The 22,672-nt window shown below is 38.2% G+C and overlaps 1 protein-coding gene across 3 annotated transcripts in view; it reads left to right on the forward strand.

Annotated features, from left to right (window-relative positions):
* The window catches only part of LOC127814075 (LRR receptor-like serine/threonine-protein kinase FEI 2), a 79,985-nt gene extending 58,620 nt beyond the window's left edge, over nucleotides 1-21,365 (forward strand). The window contains exons 12-15 of one of the 3 annotated variants that reach the window (XM_052355312.1): nucleotides 6,553-6,798; nucleotides 8,121-8,254; nucleotides 13,597-13,907; nucleotides 20,856-21,365. In XM_052355312.1, coding sequence (XP_052211272.1) covers nucleotides 6,553-6,798; nucleotides 8,121-8,254; nucleotides 13,597-13,815 — 599 coding nt within the window. In that variant the 3' untranslated portion in view covers nucleotides 13,816-13,907; nucleotides 20,856-21,365. Of the gene's footprint in view, nucleotides 1-6,552; nucleotides 6,799-8,120; nucleotides 8,255-13,596; nucleotides 13,908-14,870; nucleotides 15,186-20,855 lie in introns of those variants that run through there. The other 2 variants (XM_052355310.1, XM_052355311.1) reach the window with 2 other exon arrangements.
* The last annotated feature ends 1,307 nt before the right edge of the window (nucleotides 21,366-22,672 follow it).

The raw sequence follows: 22,672 nt of genomic DNA on the forward strand, positions 1-22,672 counted from the left end.
CATGTTTCCAGCATGGATTACTGATAGCATGCTTCCAATCTATGGGTACTATTACAGATTCTAAAGAGGATAGAAAATTCTTATAGGTGGCAGACAAATAATTATAAGTAGCATATTTGGAGATAGGATGCTGTGTACAACTCCTAACTCCTTTTTAGATAGCTATAAGAAGCTACAAATCAGAGAGTTTAAATGAAGAGTTAGAAATAGGTTTAGCTTTAGAAATTGTAGCATCAAGATCAGTAAGATCAGGGTTAGTTGTTGGTAATTGACTAGAAATTGAAAGTTGTTTAGATTTAGTGGAGTGTTTACCTGGATTAGTGAGGTCTTGGGGATCTTTTTGGCCAGGTTGACTTTGTTGATAGGCTTGTTTCCTTCGAAAATAATTCAAAATACTCCCCATTCCTGAGTTTGTTTGGTCCCTGTTGTCGATCAACATTTCCTAGATCTTCCTCTTGCCTTAGTTTATCTCAATTAGCTGAATTATAAAAACCATCAGCAACCTCTCCTCCTTTTCCCCTCAAATCATCATTAGTTTCCCCACCTTCTAGCCTCAAATCAACAGTAGTATCAGTCCACTGCACGGACATCCACAATGAAAAAGAACTTTTGGGTAAGTCGATAGTAGCACTTGTACCCTTTCTGTGTAGTAGAATACCCAATGAATATACATTTGGTAGCTTGAGGGGCTAATTTGCTGATTGTAGGAGAGTGGTTTCGTCCATAGTAGGTGCACCCAAACACCTTGGGAAGGATAGTATAGGAAGAAACTCCTATTAGAAGCTCCAAAGGTGTTTTGAAATTGAGAGTTGTAAGTGGCATCCTATTGATTAAATAGGCAATAGTAAGAATTGCATCACCCTAGTAAACTTTGGGAACATGCATAGCAAAGAGCATAGACCTGGAAACATGTTTGTTTTTTCTTTCTACTACACCATTTTGAGCAAGGGTATCAACACAATTAGTTTAGTGTATGATTCCTTTTATCTCGGAGGTAGTCTTGGAAAGCAATTTCCTTATATTCTAAGCCATTATCATTTATGAGAACTTGGATTTTTGTATCGAACTGAGTAGAGTTACCACTTGTGAAATGACTCAAAACAATGACCAACCTCACTTTTATATGTCATAAGATAAACCCAAGTTGTTCGACTAAAACAATCTATAAAGGTAATGAACCACTTGTATCAAGCAAGTGTTTTAACCCTACTAGGTCCCCACACATTTGAATGGACAATCATGAAAGGCTCAGGACTCCTTTTATTAAGTGTAGGGTAAGTACTTATTGTGTGTTTGTCGAACTCACAAGCTTCACAAAATATACTGGTATTACTACATTGTTTACTCATACCATGAATAATCTTCCCCATCATTGAAAAAAAAGGATGACCTAATCTTTGATGCTATTGCATTAGCTCCTTCTCAGATAAGGTAGGTCGGTTAACTTTTAGGGCTTGATCTTTAGGCTGAGAGAATGATTTATTGACACAAGTACAAGCCATCAACCAGTCTACCAAAGCCAATTGGTTTCCCTTTGCCCACCTCTTGGAAAACACAATGGGTAGGGAAAAAGGTAATTTTATAGTTTAGGGAATTTGTGGTAGAACTTACAGATAAGAAGTTATTTGCAAAATTAGGAACATGAAGAACAAATGACAAGTTGAGGTTTTTGTTGTAGTTAATAGTCCATTTTCCAAAAATAGGAGAGAGAGTTGATGAGGAACACCATTATGAGGTGTACCAATGCAAGGGTTTAAGCCATTTTCAAAAATGATTTTTGAAAACATTAAAGATAGTAGCGGAAACAAAAATGAAAACACCTTGCAAGACCTATTATGTCTATATGCTAATCAAAACCAAAACATGCCATAGGGGGTTTAGTTATTTTACCTCTCAACTATTTAATGCCGATGTAGGGTTGAAATCCACCTAAGGCAACAACTCTTTCTCCAAAAACCGCTCTTGAATCTTCTTTCGATTAGATTGAACCATCCCTCGAAACTACGGAAGGCCTATGAAGTCCACGCTCTGGTGAATGATCGAATCCTACCAATCTCTCCATGTGCTAGACAGAGAGAATGTGGGAGATCATGGGCTGAAATGAAATGGGTTCGGGTCAAATGAAAAACAGCTTCTCAAAGACAAAGCATAGACTCTTTATGGATGGATTGCTACTCTAGCAAAATGAGAGAGGGAGAGCCAATCATTGGGAGCAGTGATTGAGGGCTCTTGTGCTCTGGAATGAGAGAAAGAAAATGAGCCTAGGGATGAGAGAAACAAAGCTCAGCCGTCACTTCTTATTCAGCACAAAACAAAGACCTTATATATTCCCAAATTTGGAAACCCTAGGGTATCTCCATAAACCGTAGTCGCCTAAATCCTCCACAAAGGACAAATGACATGGAGGACGAGCTGGGGAACAAGAGGGAGACCAGAAGGACGCACGCCATCCTCCCTTCGTCTGCCCTTGCCACGTGGCTCGCTTTCTGTTATGCAAAACGACAAATCGGTCGTGCAAACGTTTAGCGACTTCGATAGAAATTGTCGACAATTTGCTTATATATTAAAGGAAATTGTTGAAACTGTCGACAATTTTGGCCCTTATTTCCAAACTTTGGTTTATTGCATCTAGGCCCGCTATTAACTCTGAATAACACTTTTCACTATCTCATAATGACACTAAGGCCTACGTTAATTCTTAACGGTATGTTCATCAACTCTTGATGATTGCTCCTCAATTATTAATCATTTAAACCCAGCCTGTTAACTCTTAACAGTAATTGTCATCAACTCTTAATGACGGTTTCAATCTTAATCACTTAGTCAACCATCACACTCGGATATGTGTGACTTTTTAGGTTCACTACTAAGTAGCAATCGAGACACGTCAACCACTTTGACGTCGACCAAACATCTTTGGTTTACAACGAGGATCTCTCCATCTCTTCGATGTACCCCGAAAGTCTCTAAGTGAAAACAAGGATTATGTCAGGACGATCTTACCAGTAATGAAGTCTTACTTCAGAACAAAACCTATTTGGGTTTTCGATTCCCATGTACTTTAATCCCTCCATCAGTTATCATCCTAATCGAGTGAAAATCATGGACTAATCAAACTCACTAACTCGATGACTATGCTAGAATCAATGTGGTGAGATTGAGACGATACATTGGAACTTTTTCCTACATTTGAATGCTTTCCAATCAAGTGTACCTTGGTCAGAGGTTTCTACAATCAAGACCACCACTGATCGCATAGGATGTTCACCTCACGTCGGAGGTTGATGGATCCTATTAGCAATCATCTGCCTCTACATGCCACTACACATGGACCACACAATGCATCTCCTACCCGTTAACCGAATGATTCTTAGCAACGACAAATCTCTGCCACCGACACATGAGACAACTGTGTTGCCTTCGGTCAAAAGGACCAGTAACACAATCGAAGCCTGTGATGGATCATAGATCCTCTTAGCCATGTGATCTATCACGTGCGTCACATTCAGTAAGTGTTCCACTAACACCTACCCACATGTATACTATATTTATCTCATGGATTATAGTATGCGACTCACCATCCTTTATCATTAGCATCTCATGCTAATCAAATGTAGTATCCCATGTGTCAGTCCGTACTCGACTAATCATAGTCCCCATCTGAGAAGTCTAAGGATTGGGAATTATCGTTAAGATATCTTTTTTACAAATGTCAATTGTCACATATTCTTAACACTTAAGAATAAGACCTTTAATAGAAAATCTAAGAACTCATTCATATATAATGATTGGAGAGTTATGAATGAAGATATGACCTCAAAATATGAAAACACATTTTGTCATATATATATATTGTAAGAATTACATCATTAGTCCCATAATTATAAATATCAAATGCCATCTAAATCTAGTATTAGGACACCATCACTAACAAGAGTACCATCTACAAGTCTCACCTTTTCCTTGCTGAAACATGGGGTGTAGGTCAAGTACGAATTAGATAAACCAGTCATGTGGGCTGAAGCCTCAGAATCTATGATCCAAGTTGGTTGTTCTACAACATTTGAGGAATAGAAGAATAAACATGGGCTGTAACAGTACCTTTAGTAGGAGCACTACCAGTTGTACCTGCTTGGGCCTAGTGTGATGTAGAAGGGGTATTTGAGTCCATTTTCATCTTATTCATCAGTTGCTGTATTAAAACTAGTTCTTCCCTTGAGAGACTAGCCTTTTCAGGTTCTGGTTGTGGCCCCCTATTAGTTTGGACAGCTTATGATAGATGACCTTGATGATATCCCTCCTGCCTTTTATCCTTTCCCTTAGTAGGTCTACAATGTAAAGACTAGCAAGTCTCCTTTGTATGCCTAGGTTTTCCACAATATTCACACCTTAGCTGATTCTTATTGATACTTCCATGGCCGGTAGGGTTTTGTCAAGTGATAGTTTCACGAACATTTCGCTTGGAAATCTTGATAATAATCCTACTCTTACCATAGACTGTTTAATTTAACATTATATTGAGAAATTAACCACTCACTTTGTTTAGTTCCATGAACCTTTTTTCGGATCTCGTAAATTTGTGCATCATGTCCGACTTGAGAGTAGGTTTGTGATGCAGCATTCTAGATCTTCCTTGCTGTATCTAGTAGTAGATAACCCTTGGCAATGTTTGATTGCATTGAATTGACCAGCCAAGACATCACAAGAGAGTTCTCTATCTCTCATTGTCGAGTTTGTACATCTCCAGTGATAGGTTTTTGAGTTTTTATACCAATGATGTAGTCTTCCAATCCTCAGGCTTTGGTGAACAATTTGCAAGAGCAGGACTAGGCTAGATAGTTACTATCATCTAGTTTCATTGGACTAATAGAAATGATGGATTTTTGGAAGGAATTGCAATTTTAGGCCCCTCGGTAGGCACCACAGTCCCTGGATGATCTAATCTCTTCTTAGGACATTTTCACTCAAACTATTGTCTTTTTTGTGCCTAACCTAGTTGTGGCTCTGATACCATGTAAGAATAGCAACAACTAAGTTTTGAAACTATAGGCAAATACACCTTGCCCCTTTGGATTATCCTCTATTTATAATCTCATAATTTACAACTTAGGAATCTTGAACAAAAGGAAAGAATACATAAGGAAAGTATATATAAGAATCATCCTAATTACAGCTCATATACATTCATGATTCTTTAGATTTGATTGCTTTGTTGTCTTCCTTGATTGCCTCCATAGAATCTGCAATTTACAGTTTTGCACCACGAAGGTCGACCTTTCCATAATAACCATATGTTTACAGCTGTAACAGCTGTCATGCCAGCCCTCTTTTACGCAAGATTCCAACACAGACCTCTTCTTTTCAATGGTAAGGCTGAGTACAGAAGGAACCCTCCTCTGAACCCCACAGAGCAGGGAGCCCTGTGCATTTGGGATGCCTTTTTTTATGCTAGATATTAAAGCAATAACTATGAGAAAAAGGGGAGGGGACAGCGCCCGTATTCACTGTCTACTTAGGAGGGTAGTTGCCGCAATAACCTATCTTCTACCAGGTTAGATCCAATTGCCTATGCGGAAATATGAAGGGCCAATGTCTAAACTTGACCCCTGTGTTAACAGCCATTGTTTGAAATAAAGCCTAGTGCACCACCTACCGTGCCTCTTCTTTAAAATTAAATTTCAAAGTATTTGATTCTTTTGGTTCATCCTGATCATTTTATCAATTATACTTGGTTTTGCATCCTGTTGCCTGGTAAGTGCAGATTGCACGTTTCATTCTGCTGTCTTAAGTTTTCCATATTCTCCAGCTCTATCTGTGCTTTGAAATCTACTGTAATTTGCTTTTGTTCTCTATTATTTATTTTAATGAGGTAAATTCAAATAAATATTGTTGGGTACGCTTAATAAGCATTTCATTTTGATGTTTAAAAATGCTTCATCGAGATTCAACAGTTTCAACAAGTTCCATTGCATTTACCTAGAAATGGGAATCTTGTCTTCCTATTACCATTTCCTGTTGGCCTCCCTAGAAAACTGAGGCGTTTCATCTGTTTCAACCAAAATGTATCACATGTGTTTTCTTCACCCAATTATTCTTTTATGAGGGGAGGCTTGAGGAATAGAAGGCAAGCATGTTTTGTATCACCTCACAGGTTTGAGTCAATGCTTCCTACAGCAAATGAAGGTAAATTGGCGTTGCCATGTGGGAAGTCTTGGTGTAATGTGGACCTGTGGCTGTTTCTATTGATGGTAATGGGATGTGCACCCACAACAAATGTGATATGTTGTTAGTTCGATATATAATATGTGTGTGTGTGTGTGTGTGTGTGTATGAATGTGTGTCCTTTTGCTGTTTAATTCAAGTCACACCATGTGGAGTGTATGGTAAATCATGAGCTCATGATTTTCATATATTTATCTGCCATTATGAATGCTTGTTTGTATACCTTTTTTTTTTCTGTAAAAATATACCTTTTGCTTTTTACCATTGTGGTATATTGTTATGTTGCATGAATAATTGGATAACATTGTTATGTTCTGATACCATGTGCAGAAAGATCTGAGCAGCTAGACTGGGATACACGGCTAAATATCATCATGGGAGCTGCAAAAGGGCTGGCCTACTTGCATCATGATTGTTCCCCGCGTATTATACATCGGGATATAAAGTCAAGTAACATCTTGCTTGATGGCAATTTCGAGGCTCGAGTATCTGACTTTGGACTAGCCAAGTTATTGGAGGATGAGAAATCTCATATTACAACTATTGTGGCTGGAACATTTGGTTATCTAGCTCCTGGTAGGTGCTATAACTTAAAGCTGGTACTCACTTTATAATTGAGATTGTTGAGTTTAACTCTTGATGGCTTGGACTAAGACAGATGATCCTTCTGTTGGTCTAAAGTTTTATGTAGGACAGGTGTAACCATCACTCTCACTAGCTATGATGCCCAACCTCAGGTGTTATGTGTGAAGGTTCCCTTGGAGTCTTAAATTGTCCTTTTAGCATCAACACAAGTAGCAAAATGCAAGGTTCATTTTAGGTTTATATGGTTGGATGCAGGGAGCAAGATTGCAATTTTAGGTCAATGAAACATGCAAGGGGAAGTTATAGGTGCTGGTGTCCAGTGCCCAAGAACCGTGACTTTGTATGCATTCATGCTTGCAATATACCAAATGGGGATTTGAGGCTGTGAAGGTGGAATAAAAGTTGCAGTTAACTGATTTAGTTTTGAAATGATTGAACATTTGCACGTTATAGTGTATGATCTGAAGAACTAGAAATTGAACAGGAAGAGTTAGGCGTCAAGCCTTGGGTAGGGTGGTATCACAATTATAAAGTTTAAAATAACATTGCTTTGTATAAACTCAGAAAACTCCTAACTTACTTGGAAACTGCATCTTGAAAACCTTCTTGAATCAATCAAAAATTATCTATAAAGACTATAAATTTGACCTGAAATATGACCCTCAGTAATCGCTGGAAATATCCAAGAAAATTGAAGTTACGAAAATACCCTGCCTAATTATAGTTTAACGTTAAAAATATGCAACTCATGGATAATAGGATTCTATGGAAATCAAAATCAAATTTACAGCTCTTATATGGCCCTTAGAAATGAGATGGCAAATTTTTTACACCTTTTGAAATTTAATTTTCTATAATTTTCTAATGACTTATCAAAAGTTGTTTGGTCATCTGATATTGGCCATTCGATTGCATATAAGGGATCTTGTTTGCTGATCTTCTTTGTCAGTGGGTACAAAAAGGAATTGATAGCTTACTATTCTAGATGATTATAAAGTAGTTTATTAAGTTTTCCTTAAGAAGGAAAGATATCTTACCAACAAAAAGAGAGAGAAGGATAAGGAGAATCTAGTAGTATTTGATTGCATGGCATGATGTCAAAAAGAGAGAATAATAGGTCCATATGTTATGTCATGATGTCAATTTAAATGAAAATTATGCCACCACTTCTAGCCTTAAATGGAACTTGAATTAATGGGTATGCAGAGCATCAATGAAATGTTCTATTTTAGTTCTTGAACATAGCTATTACGATTTTGGTAAAAGCATCAACTCTCATCCATGCTAAATTTCTGCATATTACTCATTTGCAGAATATATGCATAGCGGTAGAGCAACAGAAAAGACTGATGTTTACAGTTTTGGGGTTCTAGTGCTTGAAATAGTGAGTGGGAAGAGACCAACTGATGCATCATACATTGAAAAGGGCCTCAATATTGTTGGCTGGGTATGTGTCTCCCTCTAACTTGTTTTCACTGCTAGTATCACTTGTAACTTTCTTTTGTCTTCTGCTTAGACTGGTTAATTTTTATACGGAAAAAGTTGCTTGTTTTTTTTCTTAAATTTGTTATTCAAGCTATCATTTGCAAATGTTACTATGAGCGCTGCAGATTGTTATGGTGATCTTATTAGTTTAACAGTAGATAAAAAATTCTGGGCCTGTGTGCTGCCAGTTTTCAAGTTAGTTTGGTTGCTACACTTTAGGTGCAATGGCCACTGCTTTATATAAAATCCAGGGGTGTTGAGAAAATGAGGCATAGGTCACTTCGTGCAAATAATGTCAAAATTGTTTCTTCACTTGAAGCTAGAATGGAAGTTACGAGTTTTCAAAGCACCAACTTTAGAAGATGAAGCAATGGGATAAAAACGGCATCTGATTGCATGAGGCTCCACGATTTGCAAGGTTTAGGAGAATGTCGTATTGTATGCAGCCTTTTTCTTTTTTCTGCGAAGTGGTGGTTTTTAAAGCTCGAACTTGCGACCTTCTAGTCACAAAGGATCAACCTTACCGTTGTTATCAAGGCTCACCCTCAAAAGGGATATAGTGACAATTTAAACTAATGATGCATAAACTTTTTGAAGTTTCCATATACTCCTATCAAAGTCGTGCCATATGACCCTTTTTGGATGTGTGAGAAAGAACGTTTTTATTTTTTATGTCATGACTCGAGGTGTTCTCTGCTCTAGAAATGAATCTCTGTTACTTCTGCAATTAGATGCCCAGAACAGATCTTCGACTAATTGCCCTAAACCAAGATTGTATGGTTCCAACATGGGAGTTTTGGAATTGCAGACACCAAGATGTATGCCAATAAGGAAAAAGTCACTTGAAAGAGTTCTGCCTCGATGACGCGTCGTAGCATCCCCACAGTTGGTTTATGATGCTTTGCCATCTGTTCTCCCAATTTTTCTGTTCAACTAGGAGGAGATAACTGATAAGGCCTTAACATAGGAACAAGGAAGCACAGAAGAATACCAGAAATATACAAATTCACGTGTTGTGAGGTTAGTAAATGATGTAATATATTTCAGGAAGAAAGGTGCCTGCTTCCTGAATTTGGCAGGAAGTTTCTCAATTTAGGAGCTTCTGGAAGGAAAGAATCCTGGAACAAATGGGAATGAAGGAGAAGATCTAGAAAACCGTATATAGGATAAGGGTGTGTGTACATGTGGAAGTATTTGGAAATTTTGAATTAGGTCATTTGGTGCAATAGACAGAATTCCTTATGGCCAACTATTGACTCTTTATTACAGCTTTTATGCTTTGTATATGTATAGCTGCCAGTCCCATGTATTTGAGAGCTGAAGATATACAAATAACTATCAATTGGTAGATTTATGGTGATGAGGAAGAATAATATTGCAGTTTTAGTCTCAAGGCCATCTGTGACATTCTTGTTACATATTTTAGTTGGTGGTATTATTATGAGTTTAGTTCAAGCAGAAGATGCATTTCCTGCTCAAATTTTACTCAGTAATTGTCTCCTTCAACCCTTAAATCAATGCATTATTCTGTGAGGGAAGATTTTTTTTTATTTTAAAAAAGAACATCTTATTGCTTGATGGTTCTGGCATGTTTAGAGCTCAATGGTTCTCTACGTTTTTCTAGCTAGTAAGTTAGGAATTTCATTTTTCAATATTCTGCAACTTTTCTGCTCAACCCTATTATGCTTTGGGAGGATTTCCTTTTGATTAGATCATATTGTTGTTTGAAATTATGCAATAAGAATCTGAAGCAAGGATACAGGCATACTTAATTTTACTTAATTTTCTTGAAAATTCATGTTCTCATTCTCCTTCATGAGAATTCAAATTTTATTGGTAACTGGGGATTCAAATGGCATTGGGCCGTTTCTTAAGAGAGGTTGGTGATAAACATGGTATCAATTTTACTACTTCAGTCCTATTTATTTTGTTTTGAGTTCCTTTGTTGACATCTTGAGTTCAATTCCTCTTCTGGTGATTGGCTCTCTTTTGTGGTGGATTATGTTGGAGATGAGAGAGATAGAACCTGTATAGGCCTCCTTCATTTAATATTACTAGTACAAATCTGCACCTGAAGTATCCTCTTAACATTTTCCTGCAAACTTTAGCATAGCTTTCTATCATATACAGCTTGCTATATAACTGAAAAACCCCATTTTCCTGAGGTTGTAAACACATCATCTTGCTATGAGATGATTTAGCATAAACATTTCTTTCTTCACCATATATCAAGCAAAAAATTACAATTTATTTCAACATGTTTTTTCTTTGATGAGTTGTTTTTTTTTTGTTTATTACGGATGAAATCCTGGGTTATTGGCAACATTTGTTGAGCTCGATTGTCCGAAGACATGCTCATTGATTTTTATCTATTTATAAATCCCATTCAAGGAAGGAGACTTCATCCATGTCATCTCACATGATGAACATGCCATAGCTCTATATTTGTACCCACCTGTTGCACTTGAACTAGAAGCAGTATTTTACTTTTGGGTAAAAGACCCTCAATGCCCAACTTTTGGCTAATATTAAGATTTTTTCTGAAGTTTCAATTTTATCATTTCACATCTTTAAAACATGTTGCAATGATATTGCAAAACTTATGTTAAGATCATACTTCACTCATTAGTTATGTGCTTTCCACTTCTGTTATTGCTGACTGTTCAAAAAGTCACATGATAGCAGGTGACTAACAGTTGGGCATGATCTTAGAAATTTGACAACTACACAAAAATGTAAAGCCAACTGCCTCCAAATACAGGAAATCTAGCAGCTATGAAGGGCTTTGAAGGAGGAACAAATATATAAGTAACTAATGTGTTTGGATTGACTCCTGACACAAGACACTGCAGTAATAATAGAATGGATTCAAAAATGCGCTTGAATTGAATGCATATGTTTTAGACTTAGGAATAATAGAAACCATACTTAGTACAGAGAGTCTATTAGCCATAAAACTATAAAAGGCTTTGAAGGTGGTGACTATCAATGAATCCCAAAATACTTTTGTGAAGGGTAAGCAGATTCTTGATGCCTTGTTGGTAGCTAATGAGCATGTGGGTTCGAGCTTGAAGAGTCAGGTTGATTGGAACATCCTTTTGCATGTTAAACAAATAGCAGGATTTGGGCTTGAAGGGAGGTTCTGGAGTCCATGCTACATTGCCTCATTTAGATACATTTTTTGGGTTAATTTGGTGGCCAAGGTTTTAGTGCTAGAACTCCAAGTTTGAAGCAAGGAAACCCTTTTTTCTCATTTCTTGTTTGTTTTGGTCATCAAGGCTTTTAATTTAATGCCGTTAATGTTTCTATGTATGGATGACTTATTGGCTTCATTCTGAGAAATTCAGGGGAAGGGTGGATGATGTTCTATTTTCTGTGTCTCACCTTTTTTCTTTTGACTATGTGCTTCTTATTTGCAAGGCATCAGAGAGAAAGTTGATGTATCTTATTGTATTTTGAGGCCAATTCAGGAATTTGAATGATTTTGGCTGAGAGCTAATTTGTTCGCACAAGGTAGGTAATAATCATGAGGAGATCTCTAAATCAGGAGTTTGGAAGAGCTTTCTATTTGTGGTATTTAGTTGGTTAAAAAAAAAATAAAATGAAAACATGTTATTTGATAACTTTGGCTTGTTTTCAGTTTTGCCTTGGATTTTCTTTTTTTCTTCTTGTTATCCTCTCCACTTGTAGTGGAGCACTGGTGGTTGTGATCAGCCTTCAGCAACTCTCTGGGAGTCACCAAGACTCCCAGACAAGGGGGTGGGGTCTCCAATGTCAGGTCCCTACAATTGTAGTAGGGGTAATTCCGTCTTTTGGGGAGTTAGGAGCAAGGGTAGTTGGTAGGGGTTGTTAAAGAGGCTGTTAAACGGTTGTAGAAGCTGTTAGAAGTTGTTGCACTAAAAACAGCTTCAACCACCTGTAAGTGGTGCCAAGGGGCACCTATAAAAGAACTCTCCACTGTATGAGGAGTATGCATGAATTCATAACAGAAAACCTCTCTCTCTCTCTCTCATTCTCTATTCTCTGTCTCTCCCTCTCGGTTCTTCTCTTTCTTCTGTTCTTTCCCTCTCTCGGCCCTAATTCTCTTCCTTAGGAGGAGAATTACAGTGCTGGATGCAAGGTCCTGACATCCAATTGCTGGGACTCTTGTCAGAGGGTCTGCAAGTCACTGGGGACTCCCAGTTGGGGTTGTCAAGAAGTCTGGTATGGCTCTGACATTGGTGAGGGAACAAGTGAAAATGAAAATGAAATGGAAATTGTGGAAACACCTTTTTTATTATTTTTATTTTTCTAAAAATTTTTCAAAATGAAAACATTTAATTGAATGCCATTTCCTATTTTCTTTTCCAAAATAATGAAAGAAAACTGAAAATGAAAGCCCTACCAAACAGTTCTAAAATGTGGAGCTGTGGCCTGTGGTGTTCTCAACATTTCTATCATCTCACTTTGATTGTCACCCAAGCTTTAAATCATAGTGGGATGTGGTTTACTTAGAGGCTGTATAGAAGACTTGCCTCTTTGAAGAGGTAATACTTATCTGAAGGAAGCAGACTCAATACTTAATGAAAGCACTCCCTCAATTCTCAAATATGGTTCTCTTTGAGCTCTTTTCCCATGGAAAGTCATTTAGAGATTGTGGTTCCCACTAGGATAGCCTTCTTTAGATTCCCTTAGATCAATTCTCACTTGGGATGACCTTAGGATGAGGAATCTGATTATGATGGGCTGATGCTTTATGTGCAAGAGTGGCTGGATGGTGGCTCAAGATATATGGAGTCTCATCTTTTCTATTCTCGGTAGCAAATGGCTGGTGGCAGCCTCTGCAATGTCCCTTCTATGTTTTCATGGGATAGGGTGCCAAATCATAGTCAATTAGAATCTAGCCAACTGCTTTCCTGGTTGAGATGCCGTATTTGCATCAGGAGCATAATATTAGATAATGCAAAATATTCTAATGTGAACCACTCATTTTTTTTTTCTCTATTCTATTTTATTGATTATTTTTGTGGATCATGGTTTTTTTAAGTTCTTGGATTATTTATATTATATGTGCCAGTAGATATGTGGCGTATCTTGGATTTCTTTATGTAGGTTTAACATAAAAATTTCTTATTTCAATTAGTGTACTTTTTAAACATCCTAGATAATTGGCTCAATCTTTATTGTAAATTCTTGGGAGGCTAAGGCTTTGGGTCAGCGCCTAATATGGAAGTGCACATCTGACATGAATCTAGCTTCCAGTTGAAATTTCCCTTTTATTCTTTCAGGCGGGAACCCAATTTTTATCTGCTATCCTTTTTGCAGTTGAATTTTCTTGTTACAGAAAATAGACAGCGGGAGATTGTTGATCCTTACTGCGAAGGGTTTCAGACAGGAAGCCTTGATGCACTGTTGTCAGTTGCCATCCAGTGTGTGTCTTCAGTCCCAGACGATAGACCAACCATGCACAGAGTTGTCCAAAGACTTGAATCTGAGGTCATGACCCCTTGTCCAAGTGACTACTATGATTCCAACTCTGAGTGAAGCTTTGCGGAGACGACAAAGAAATTTTGGGTCAGCACTGCTGTTTCCAAGTGGAAAATCATAGCAGTGAAAAGGGACCACAATCTGCGAAGGTTTATTCTTTTCCCCCAATTTACTCAATTCTTTTTTTTTCCCCATGTTTTTAGGGTGATGCCCCCTTTCATCTGGAGTTTTTCCTAGAAATGATGTTATTTATATAAAAAAAATTAACAAAATAATACTCAAATGAAACAATTTGGCCTGATACTGCTCCTTACATCACATCATCACTGATATGGAAGAGACAAAAATCTGCCCTTTCAGACTTTCGCTGATTGCTTAAACAGAGCCTAGCATTACAGCATAAAGACGACCACCATAGATTAATCAATCACGAACCATAAAAACTGTGCTTTCATCTAGCATAAAAATGCCGCTCCCTTACCTCAAGAAATTCATACATCCTTCACTGATGTAGCCAACCCCACCCCACCCCACCACCACTACAGAAAACAAATCTGTAGAAAGAAGAAATAGAGGAAAGAGAATGTGGAAAAGCAAAAGTGGCTACAAGGACAACAACAAAGTCTAAAGTTCTATGGTTTCATAATAGCTGGTGAAGAGTAGAATCAGTAGCAATAGTATGATGTGGAAATTTTCACAGTATGACACTGAAAGAAGTTAAATAAAACATGGAAAGAAACATAAAGTAGGAGAGCGAATCAATTGACACATAATGGCATACAGAGAAATTACAAGAAAATAGAAGATTGAGACGGATTTCCTTGCCAAAGAATGTTACTCAACGGGGTGTTAATGACCCTACTGAACAACGCAGCAGGTCTGCTGAACGGTAGCGGGTCTAAGACCCGCTGCATCTCTTATACCCTCTTTTCGAAAGAGTGGGTTTTTGCTTCCTCCACATCAGTGATGATGTAGCATATGGAGTAGTATTTTTCTAAGTACTTTCTGGTGAATAATATTTTGTTAATTTCTTGTATGAATAACATTAACAAAATAGTTCATAGAAATTTTTGGTCATCAACGGGACTTATGGTTGCCTTCTGAATGTTCAGGTGTTTTTTTCCCGCTCTTTTTTGTCCTGCAGATGCATGCATGAGATTTCCACCTGTGAGAGTGATCTGTCCCGTCCCTTTTCATTTCTTTTCCCAACATGTTCCGTATTCCCCTATTGATATTGGCAAAATTGAGTGTGTAGATCACATTGTCTAATGACTGCAGTAATCCTTTGATCTTGATGCCAGTGTTGTGTAATTGGCCAGAACAATTTGTTAGGTCCAATTTGATACAGTTTTCCTGTAAATATGTATATGCTTTTGCTTCCATAAGTATGATGTGAACTTCTTTTATTATTATCTTTGACAAAACAAGGAGATGCAATCAGTACACTCATAATTTAAACACTAGGTTGTTAAATCTATGAAAGTAGTGATCCAATTTGTTTCCCAAGTTGAATTTGATTAGTCTACGTGAGTAGATATGTCGTGATCAGTTAGATATAACCTCTCTCTCTCTCTCTCTCTCTCTCTCTCTCTCTTCAAGGGACAAGTGATTGAAGTTGCTGAAGTAGTAGAACTGTTTTAACAGAGAGCGCTACTGTGATTAAACCAAGTTTCCAGTTGAGTATTACACACACCGCACGCGTGTGGATATATATTTGATCAAATGATGTAGGATGAAGATTGATAATTCTCATGCAAGTAGTTTATTTCGGGCAAGTTTGATGTCGTGCCATTACTTGGGTGCAAAGGTGAAATCTCTCACCTTAAGGGCCTCCCCACACTGCCCCACGCATGTGGGAGGGGTTAATCACGGTACACGGTGGTCCCCAAGGTAGGAGGCACAGTGCATAGTGTCTACAAGGAGCCACCCCCACAAGAGGATGGAATTCTCACATTGCGGCTGCCATGACTCAAAATTGTATCTTTGGGTGCAATCTTTTACCCTGTGAACAATCCGTGCTACGCTCGTGGGGGCGATGTCGTGCCATTACTTTGTCTATGCCTAGGTGCGCTTGGCTTGGACTGGATTGGATGACAATCAGTGTGGGAGCCACATAGTAAATTTACAAAAGTAATGATTTGTGGCCCATAATGTTTTCTTTTATTAATTTGCCGTTCTTAAATTTACAGTTGGTGGGTACTATGAGAGAGAGAGAGAGAGAGAGAGAGTACATAATAGCTTGTTTTAATAGAAAAACTACTATTTCATATAAATTTTATGATATAGTTAAACTTTGTACTTGGTAGGATATGATGTTAATAAATTTAAGTTGAGTCGCATACTAACTAATTGATAGTTGTTGAATTATTTGTCATGAACGTAGGGTTTTTCTAGGGGTAGAATAGAAAATTACTATGGAATTTGGTAGGAATCGAGAAAAATAGAACATAAATGGAGAGATAATTAGACAAAAAGAGGGAGATAATAACAAGATTAGAGGGAAAAATGCAATTAGAACAGAGAATGGGAGAGAGATAAGAGGGAGAATAAAAAGTTAAGAGAGAAACAAGAAGTTCAATCATCATTCAAAACATGATTATTTTTTTAAATTACTAGTTATTTATAGGCTTTCTAGGTAACTATATAAACTAACAAAGCATTAAAAGACAACACCTAATAATACATGTAATCTACTATTATTAGTATGTCCTTGGAGTCACGACAATTCTCTCATTCTTAAAAGAGTTTTTATATGCAAGAATTCATAGGCTCTACCCTTCATCTAATCCTATCTTTGCTATTTGATTTATCCTTCTTTATTTTTCTCTCTCTCCTTCTAGGTCTCTACCTTTCCATATTTATGTTAATTCTCTTTTCTTTTTCCTGCAAATGTAAAATGTAGTTCTCAAAGATATTCATGATAAAGTTTCTTCTTCTTCTCTAAATGATCTGTAAGTGCCAATAATTTCCTAGATCTTCATAAATAAAATATGGATTTCCTTAGCCTCCAGCCTTTCTTTGGATTTGGACCTTTTATAATAATTTTTTGGAATGCAGCGGTCCAAAACTCCTAATCTTAAGACTACATAAGCCTTATGATCAGTTTCCCAGGGCCAATGTGAGATTGTGCTGGTCCGAATTGGTTGATCAAAACTTTTGTAAGTGCATGTGGATTGTCCCAAACTTGATCCATCCTAGGGTAGGTGTCACAAACATACCCCTCATCAACTCCTAGAAAGCTATCTTCACTGGAATCTTCCTCTTTCAATGCTACTCCGTTCGTTTTCTACAAATATAAAACGTGATCCTTACCAATGTCCTTGATTAAGCTCTCTTTCTCGTCAAGGTATTGAGTTGCAATTGACGGGTCTACTTCTGATTCTTTCTTAAGATTCCTGCACTTCGTGATTGGCAATCATGGAAATACCTTCTATTTGTTGGCTACTTTGCTCTTAAGATAACCTTTAGGCGGTAACTCATGCTTTCTGTAAATGGCTTCCAACGCTAATTTTTGTAGCCTTGCCTTCTCCACAACCTGTTTTACAGTGATATGATGCATTATCTTCATTGTAGACCATAACGCATCGTTAAGTTCACTAATGAAACTCGATACAAAATAAGACTCATCAAGGTTGGATAGGAATTGAGTACAATTGCTTTCAATTTCTCAAACTTGACTAGGTACTCCATCACTGAGCCCTTTTGTTTTTGCTTGTTGAGCTTATCTTTGTAACTCTTATCACCGATCTAATTTAAGGAAGTAGAATATTTTTTAGAAAAATATTTAGCTGGAATATTAACTTGAAATTTATGTGAAAATAGAATCAAAAAGTCATTCAGCTTTCTACTGAGGTTCTTGATTTCTTTTCTTGTTGCAATTCATTCTTTCATGACTATTTTGCCAAATGACTGTGCACTTTTAAGAAGTCCGTTGGCCATCTCCACAGTTCAATTCCTTGAACGTTCATCGCTATAATAGCCTCTTGATAAGCTTTTAAGGACTTATTCGAAAACTTATTCTGGTACTAAAATTTAACAAACCCAAATTCACTTAAACCTAATTCAACAAACCCAAGCCCCTGCAATTGTTGCTTCTTGTTGACACACATTTTTGTAACACCTCGCATCGAGCGATAGGAAGGTCTGAGACAACTTACCTTGATGGACCTACGCGAACTTCCCAAGGGTGTCACCCATTCCTGGATTTCCTCAGCTCAAGCATGCTTAACTTGGGAGTTCCTTTGCCTGCATTCAGCCCAAAATGTATCCAGCTAGTGTTGTTTCATTCCTTACTTATCTTCGATATATACTACCATCTTTTAGGCTCTTGGGGTGTTACGCACATCGTGTCATCATCGGCCTACAACCACGTGTCAGCTCATAGCTCTCGCCCTTTGACAGCCAAGAGCTCCATTGCACTTGTGAGCCTCTCAGTCGTCTTCTGGGCAGTCCCTCTCTAGGGGATCGATGTGGGTCGAACCCGGTGCATCCACACCATCCAATGGTGTGGATGTACCGGGTTCGTCCCACATCGGTTGCCCAAAGGGCAATCACTGAGGGGCTCATAGGTGCAGTGGGGCTCCTGGCCATTGAAGGGCGAGAGCTAAAGAGTTGACCTGTAGTTGTGGGGCCCATGATGATGACACGATGTGTGTAATACCTCAATAGCCCAGAGAAGGGTAGTATATATCGAGAATAAATAAGGAAGGAAACAACACTAGTTGGATACCTTTTGGGCTGAATGGAGGCAAAGAAATCCTAAGTTAAACGTGTTTGAGCTGGGGAAATCCAAGAATAGGTGACCCCCTTGAGAAGTTCGCGTAGACCCATCAGGGTAAGTTGTCCCAGACTTTCCTATCACTCGATGTGGGGTGGTACAAAAATGTGTATCAACATTTGGTGCCGTCTGTGGGAATTCTCTCTAATAGTCCCTACAACCCCCGATAAAGGAGTGGTCGATAGAGCCCCACCACACTTGCGTCGGGGGGGGGGGATGGTGTGGGTGCACCGGGTTCGTCCCACATCGGTTGCCTAGAGGGCAACCATTGAGGGGCTCATAAGTGCGGTGGGGCTCCTAATCGTTGAAGGGCGAGAGCTAAAGAGTTGACCTGTAGCTGTGGGCCCCATAGATGATGACACGATGTGTGTAATACCCTAAGAGCCCAGAGAAGAGTAGTATATATCGAGAATAAATAAGAAAGGAAACAACACCAGCTGGATACCTTTTGGACTGAATGTAGGTAAAGAACTCTCAAGTTAAGCATGCTTGACCTGGGAAAATTCAAGGATGGGTGACCCCCCTGTGAAGTTCACGTAGGCCCATCAGGGTAAGTCGTTCCGGACCTTACTATCGCTCGATGCGAGGTGTTATAAAAATGTGTGTCAACACTTTCAATTCAACAAACCTAATTCGCTTTAGAAATTACCGCTATTGTGTTGTAGGGATACAACAATTAAATTTGTTTGTCTTAGGAAACAACTTAGTAGAGTCTGGTGAGGAAGTCAGGAGTAAGGTCTGCATTGGTAAGTGGTGTTAACAAGCGTTTGGCTAGAGAATGGTTCAATCCGTTGTCTAGGAGAGCAGAGTTCATAGGGCTAGGCTCGATCTATTGTCCAGAAGAGTGAGATGAATGCTTTATGACTTCAGATGTCTGATGACCTGAAGAGTCTTTGGGAGAGTAGGACCCCGAAGATTAGGGGTCTTTTGCTGGGTCTGTTTTTGGATGGGTTGGCTCCGGGAGAGTTGAGGAGTCTTTGGGAGATGTTATGGCCTTGATGCCTCCAGATGGGTTTTCAGGATGTCTGTAGCATAAGAACAGTTAGAAGACACACGAGAAACTCTCCCGCACGACCCCTTCGATGCCAAAGTCAAATGATGTCATGATGTAGATGGTAAAATGTATATGGGTTAAGTGTGTGAATCTTCGGATGTGTCTTCAGATGGGTTTGGATTTGAAGAGTTAAAGTTTGGGTCTTCGAGTGCTAGATTTGGATCCTGAGGGCACAAATCCAGGGGGTATTTATAAGCTTCGAAGACTAAGCCACATGGCAAGGCAGGACTCGTGGCATGTGCGGGTGGATTGACTCTTTAGGTGAAAAGTATGTGGATGCTTGAAGGTACCGTCGGGGATAGGATGCCCTCGAAGAGTATCCTTCGAAAGGGGCTCTCCCAAAGACCTCGAAGACTCTTTAAGTCTTCAGGATTTAGGGAATTCCCCGAAAACTCCTCGGGTTTTCAGGGTTAAAGGGCTTCTTAAAGACTCTCTTGGTCTTTGGAGTTACTGAATGCGGATGACTCCTCTAAAAAGTCTTTGGGTCTTCGGGGTCATTGAATGAACTTGCTCGGAAGACTCTTTGGGGTCTTCTGGGTCTTTAAATTTCTTTGATACTTAGGGATTCGTTAGCTTTTGCTAGGTTATCCCACAATAGCTGCTAATAATTGCCTAGATCTGAATCAACCTTTAAATTCTAATTGAAATTATGACTAGCCTATCAAACTAATTCAACCTCCTGAATCGCTTATTGCAATCGAAATTACTGCTAGGCTATTGAACTGATTTAACCTCTTGGAATATATTTTCTAGCAATTTACTCTAGAATTACCATCTCAATTCAATTGTAAGTATTGCCTCTAGATATTCGCTTGAATTATAGCGCCTCGGATCTTAGTCGCCTTCTTGGATCGCCTCTATCACATGCAATGACCTAGATTAGTTCAGAGAATTGCTTGCTTTGCTTTGTATTAAATATAACAGTATTTTTGTATTTCTGTTTAGTTGCTGTTTAGTATTTAGCTTGTAGTTTTATATTTGTTTTAGTTGATAAACAAATAATGGCATTCTTGTAATTAGGTGATGTATTAGTTTTAGGTATTTAATTGCTGAGATCATATTAATAAGAGATCGAGGAAGCATTTTACATCGTTTTGTCTCTTTAGCCTCTCTGTTCTAACATGGTATCAGAGTGTCTCTATTGTTTCTGCTGTCTTCGTTATTTCCGATAGCTTGAGTTCTTCTCGTTGTTCTTCTCCTAGCGATTTTCTTGTTCATTTTCCAGTTAGATCTTGCTGTTCTAACTGTTGGTATCTTTTTTTCTAGGCAATCTTGTTGCTCTGTTTCGATTCATTCAAAATCGAAACCCTAGTTCGCTGATTCGTTTATGATTTGTTTCGATTTGTTCAATATCGAAGCCCTGGTTCATCGATCTATTTGATCTTGCTTCAATTTGTTTGATCTCGCTTTGTTCGATCTCGTTTAAAATTAAAACCCTAACTTATATATCTGTTTGATCTAGCTATTGTTCGGACAGATTCGACTTTCTATCGATTTTTTGATCGTTTAATTTTTTGTGTGGTCATATTCTAATATGATCTAATCTGTTCTTCGAGCTTCTTATATGGCTGCGATGGTGCCTAGTTCCTCCTCTTTGTTGATGAGCAACACTGTTGTTGATGACGGATCGAGTCTATATTTTCTTCACCACTCAGACAGGCTTGGGCTTGTGTTGGTTTCTCAGCCATTGACCGGACATAATTACACCTCTTGGAGTCGGGCTATGACGATTGCTTTGTTCGTGAAAAATAGGTTAGGTTTCGTTGACGGTACCATCTCGCGACCTACAAGTGATATCTTTCTTGTTAATGCTTAGATGAGGAATAATAATATGATGATATCCTGGATTCTTAATTCTATTTTCTGCCAGTGTCATATATTATGATTCTGCGTATGATATGTGGATTGATCTTAAAGATCGGTATCAACAAAATAATGGCCCTAGAATTTTCCAATTAAGGCATGAATTGATGAATCTAAACCAATGACAATTATCTGCTAGTGCTTATTTTACAAAACTCAAGATTATATGGGATGAACTTGCTAATTTTAGGCCTGCTTGTAGTTGTGGACATTGCACTTGTGGTGGTGTCAGGGGTTTGGTTGATCACTATCAGATGGAATATTCTATGTCATTTCTTATGGGGTTGAATGAGTCGTTTTCTCAAGTTAGGGGTCAATTGTTGTTAATGGATCCCTCTCCTTCAATTAATAAGGTGTTTGCCCTAATATCACAATAGGAGAATCAAAGGAGTGTTATAGGACGTGTGACCGATTCTGCTATGTTTCATGTCAAACATGAGGTGAATAAACCTAGTAATAATAAATCCCAAAAAAAGGAGAGATCGATATGCACACATTGTGGATATCATGGTCATACCATAGAAAAATGTTATAAATTGCATGGCTATACTCCTGGTTATAAGATGAGACAGAGGAATGCTCCTAATCATTACAACAATGATAATGCTCCTAATCAAGTGAATGTTGCTTCTATGGGTTAGGAATTTGAAAATTCTTCTGGCAGTCCAGTTGAGGATTTTGTGCAAACCTTAAATCTCAATCAATATCAACAATTGCTGTGTATGTTGAACACCCATTTTGGGTCATCAAAGCCGAAAGCAGAACTTTTTATTTTACAAGAACAGACCTTAGGTAGTTGCTTTTCTATATCAGTGAGTCTAATTCTTAATAACTCAGGTATTGGATAATAGACTCAGGAGCTACTAGCCATGTATGTTTAATAAGGCTGTTTTCTATTCCTTGAGGCCTGTTACTGATACATATATCATGTTGCCTAATCATTCTCGGATACTTGTGCAGTCTATAGGGACTGTTAGGCTTAGTCAGTTTTTGGTGCTTGAAAATGTGTTGTTTGTGCCACAATTCAAATTTAATTTGCTATCAATGAGTACTCTAGTAGGAGGGAATACTATGAGCCTTAGTTTTTCTTCTCATTCATGTATTGTTTAGGATGTACATCTTTCGAAGATGATTGGCAGGGGTAGACTTCTTGAAGGTCTTTATGTGATTGATGCTGATTTATTGACAGACAATTGTTATAAATCTGCCACTGTGGCACA

Source organism: Diospyros lotus, chromosome 12 (assembly GCF_014633365.1).
Source record: "Diospyros lotus cultivar Yz01 chromosome 12, ASM1463336v1, whole genome shotgun sequence".
In the NCBI taxonomy this organism is placed as follows: domain Eukaryota; kingdom Viridiplantae; phylum Streptophyta; class Magnoliopsida; order Ericales; family Ebenaceae; genus Diospyros; species Diospyros lotus.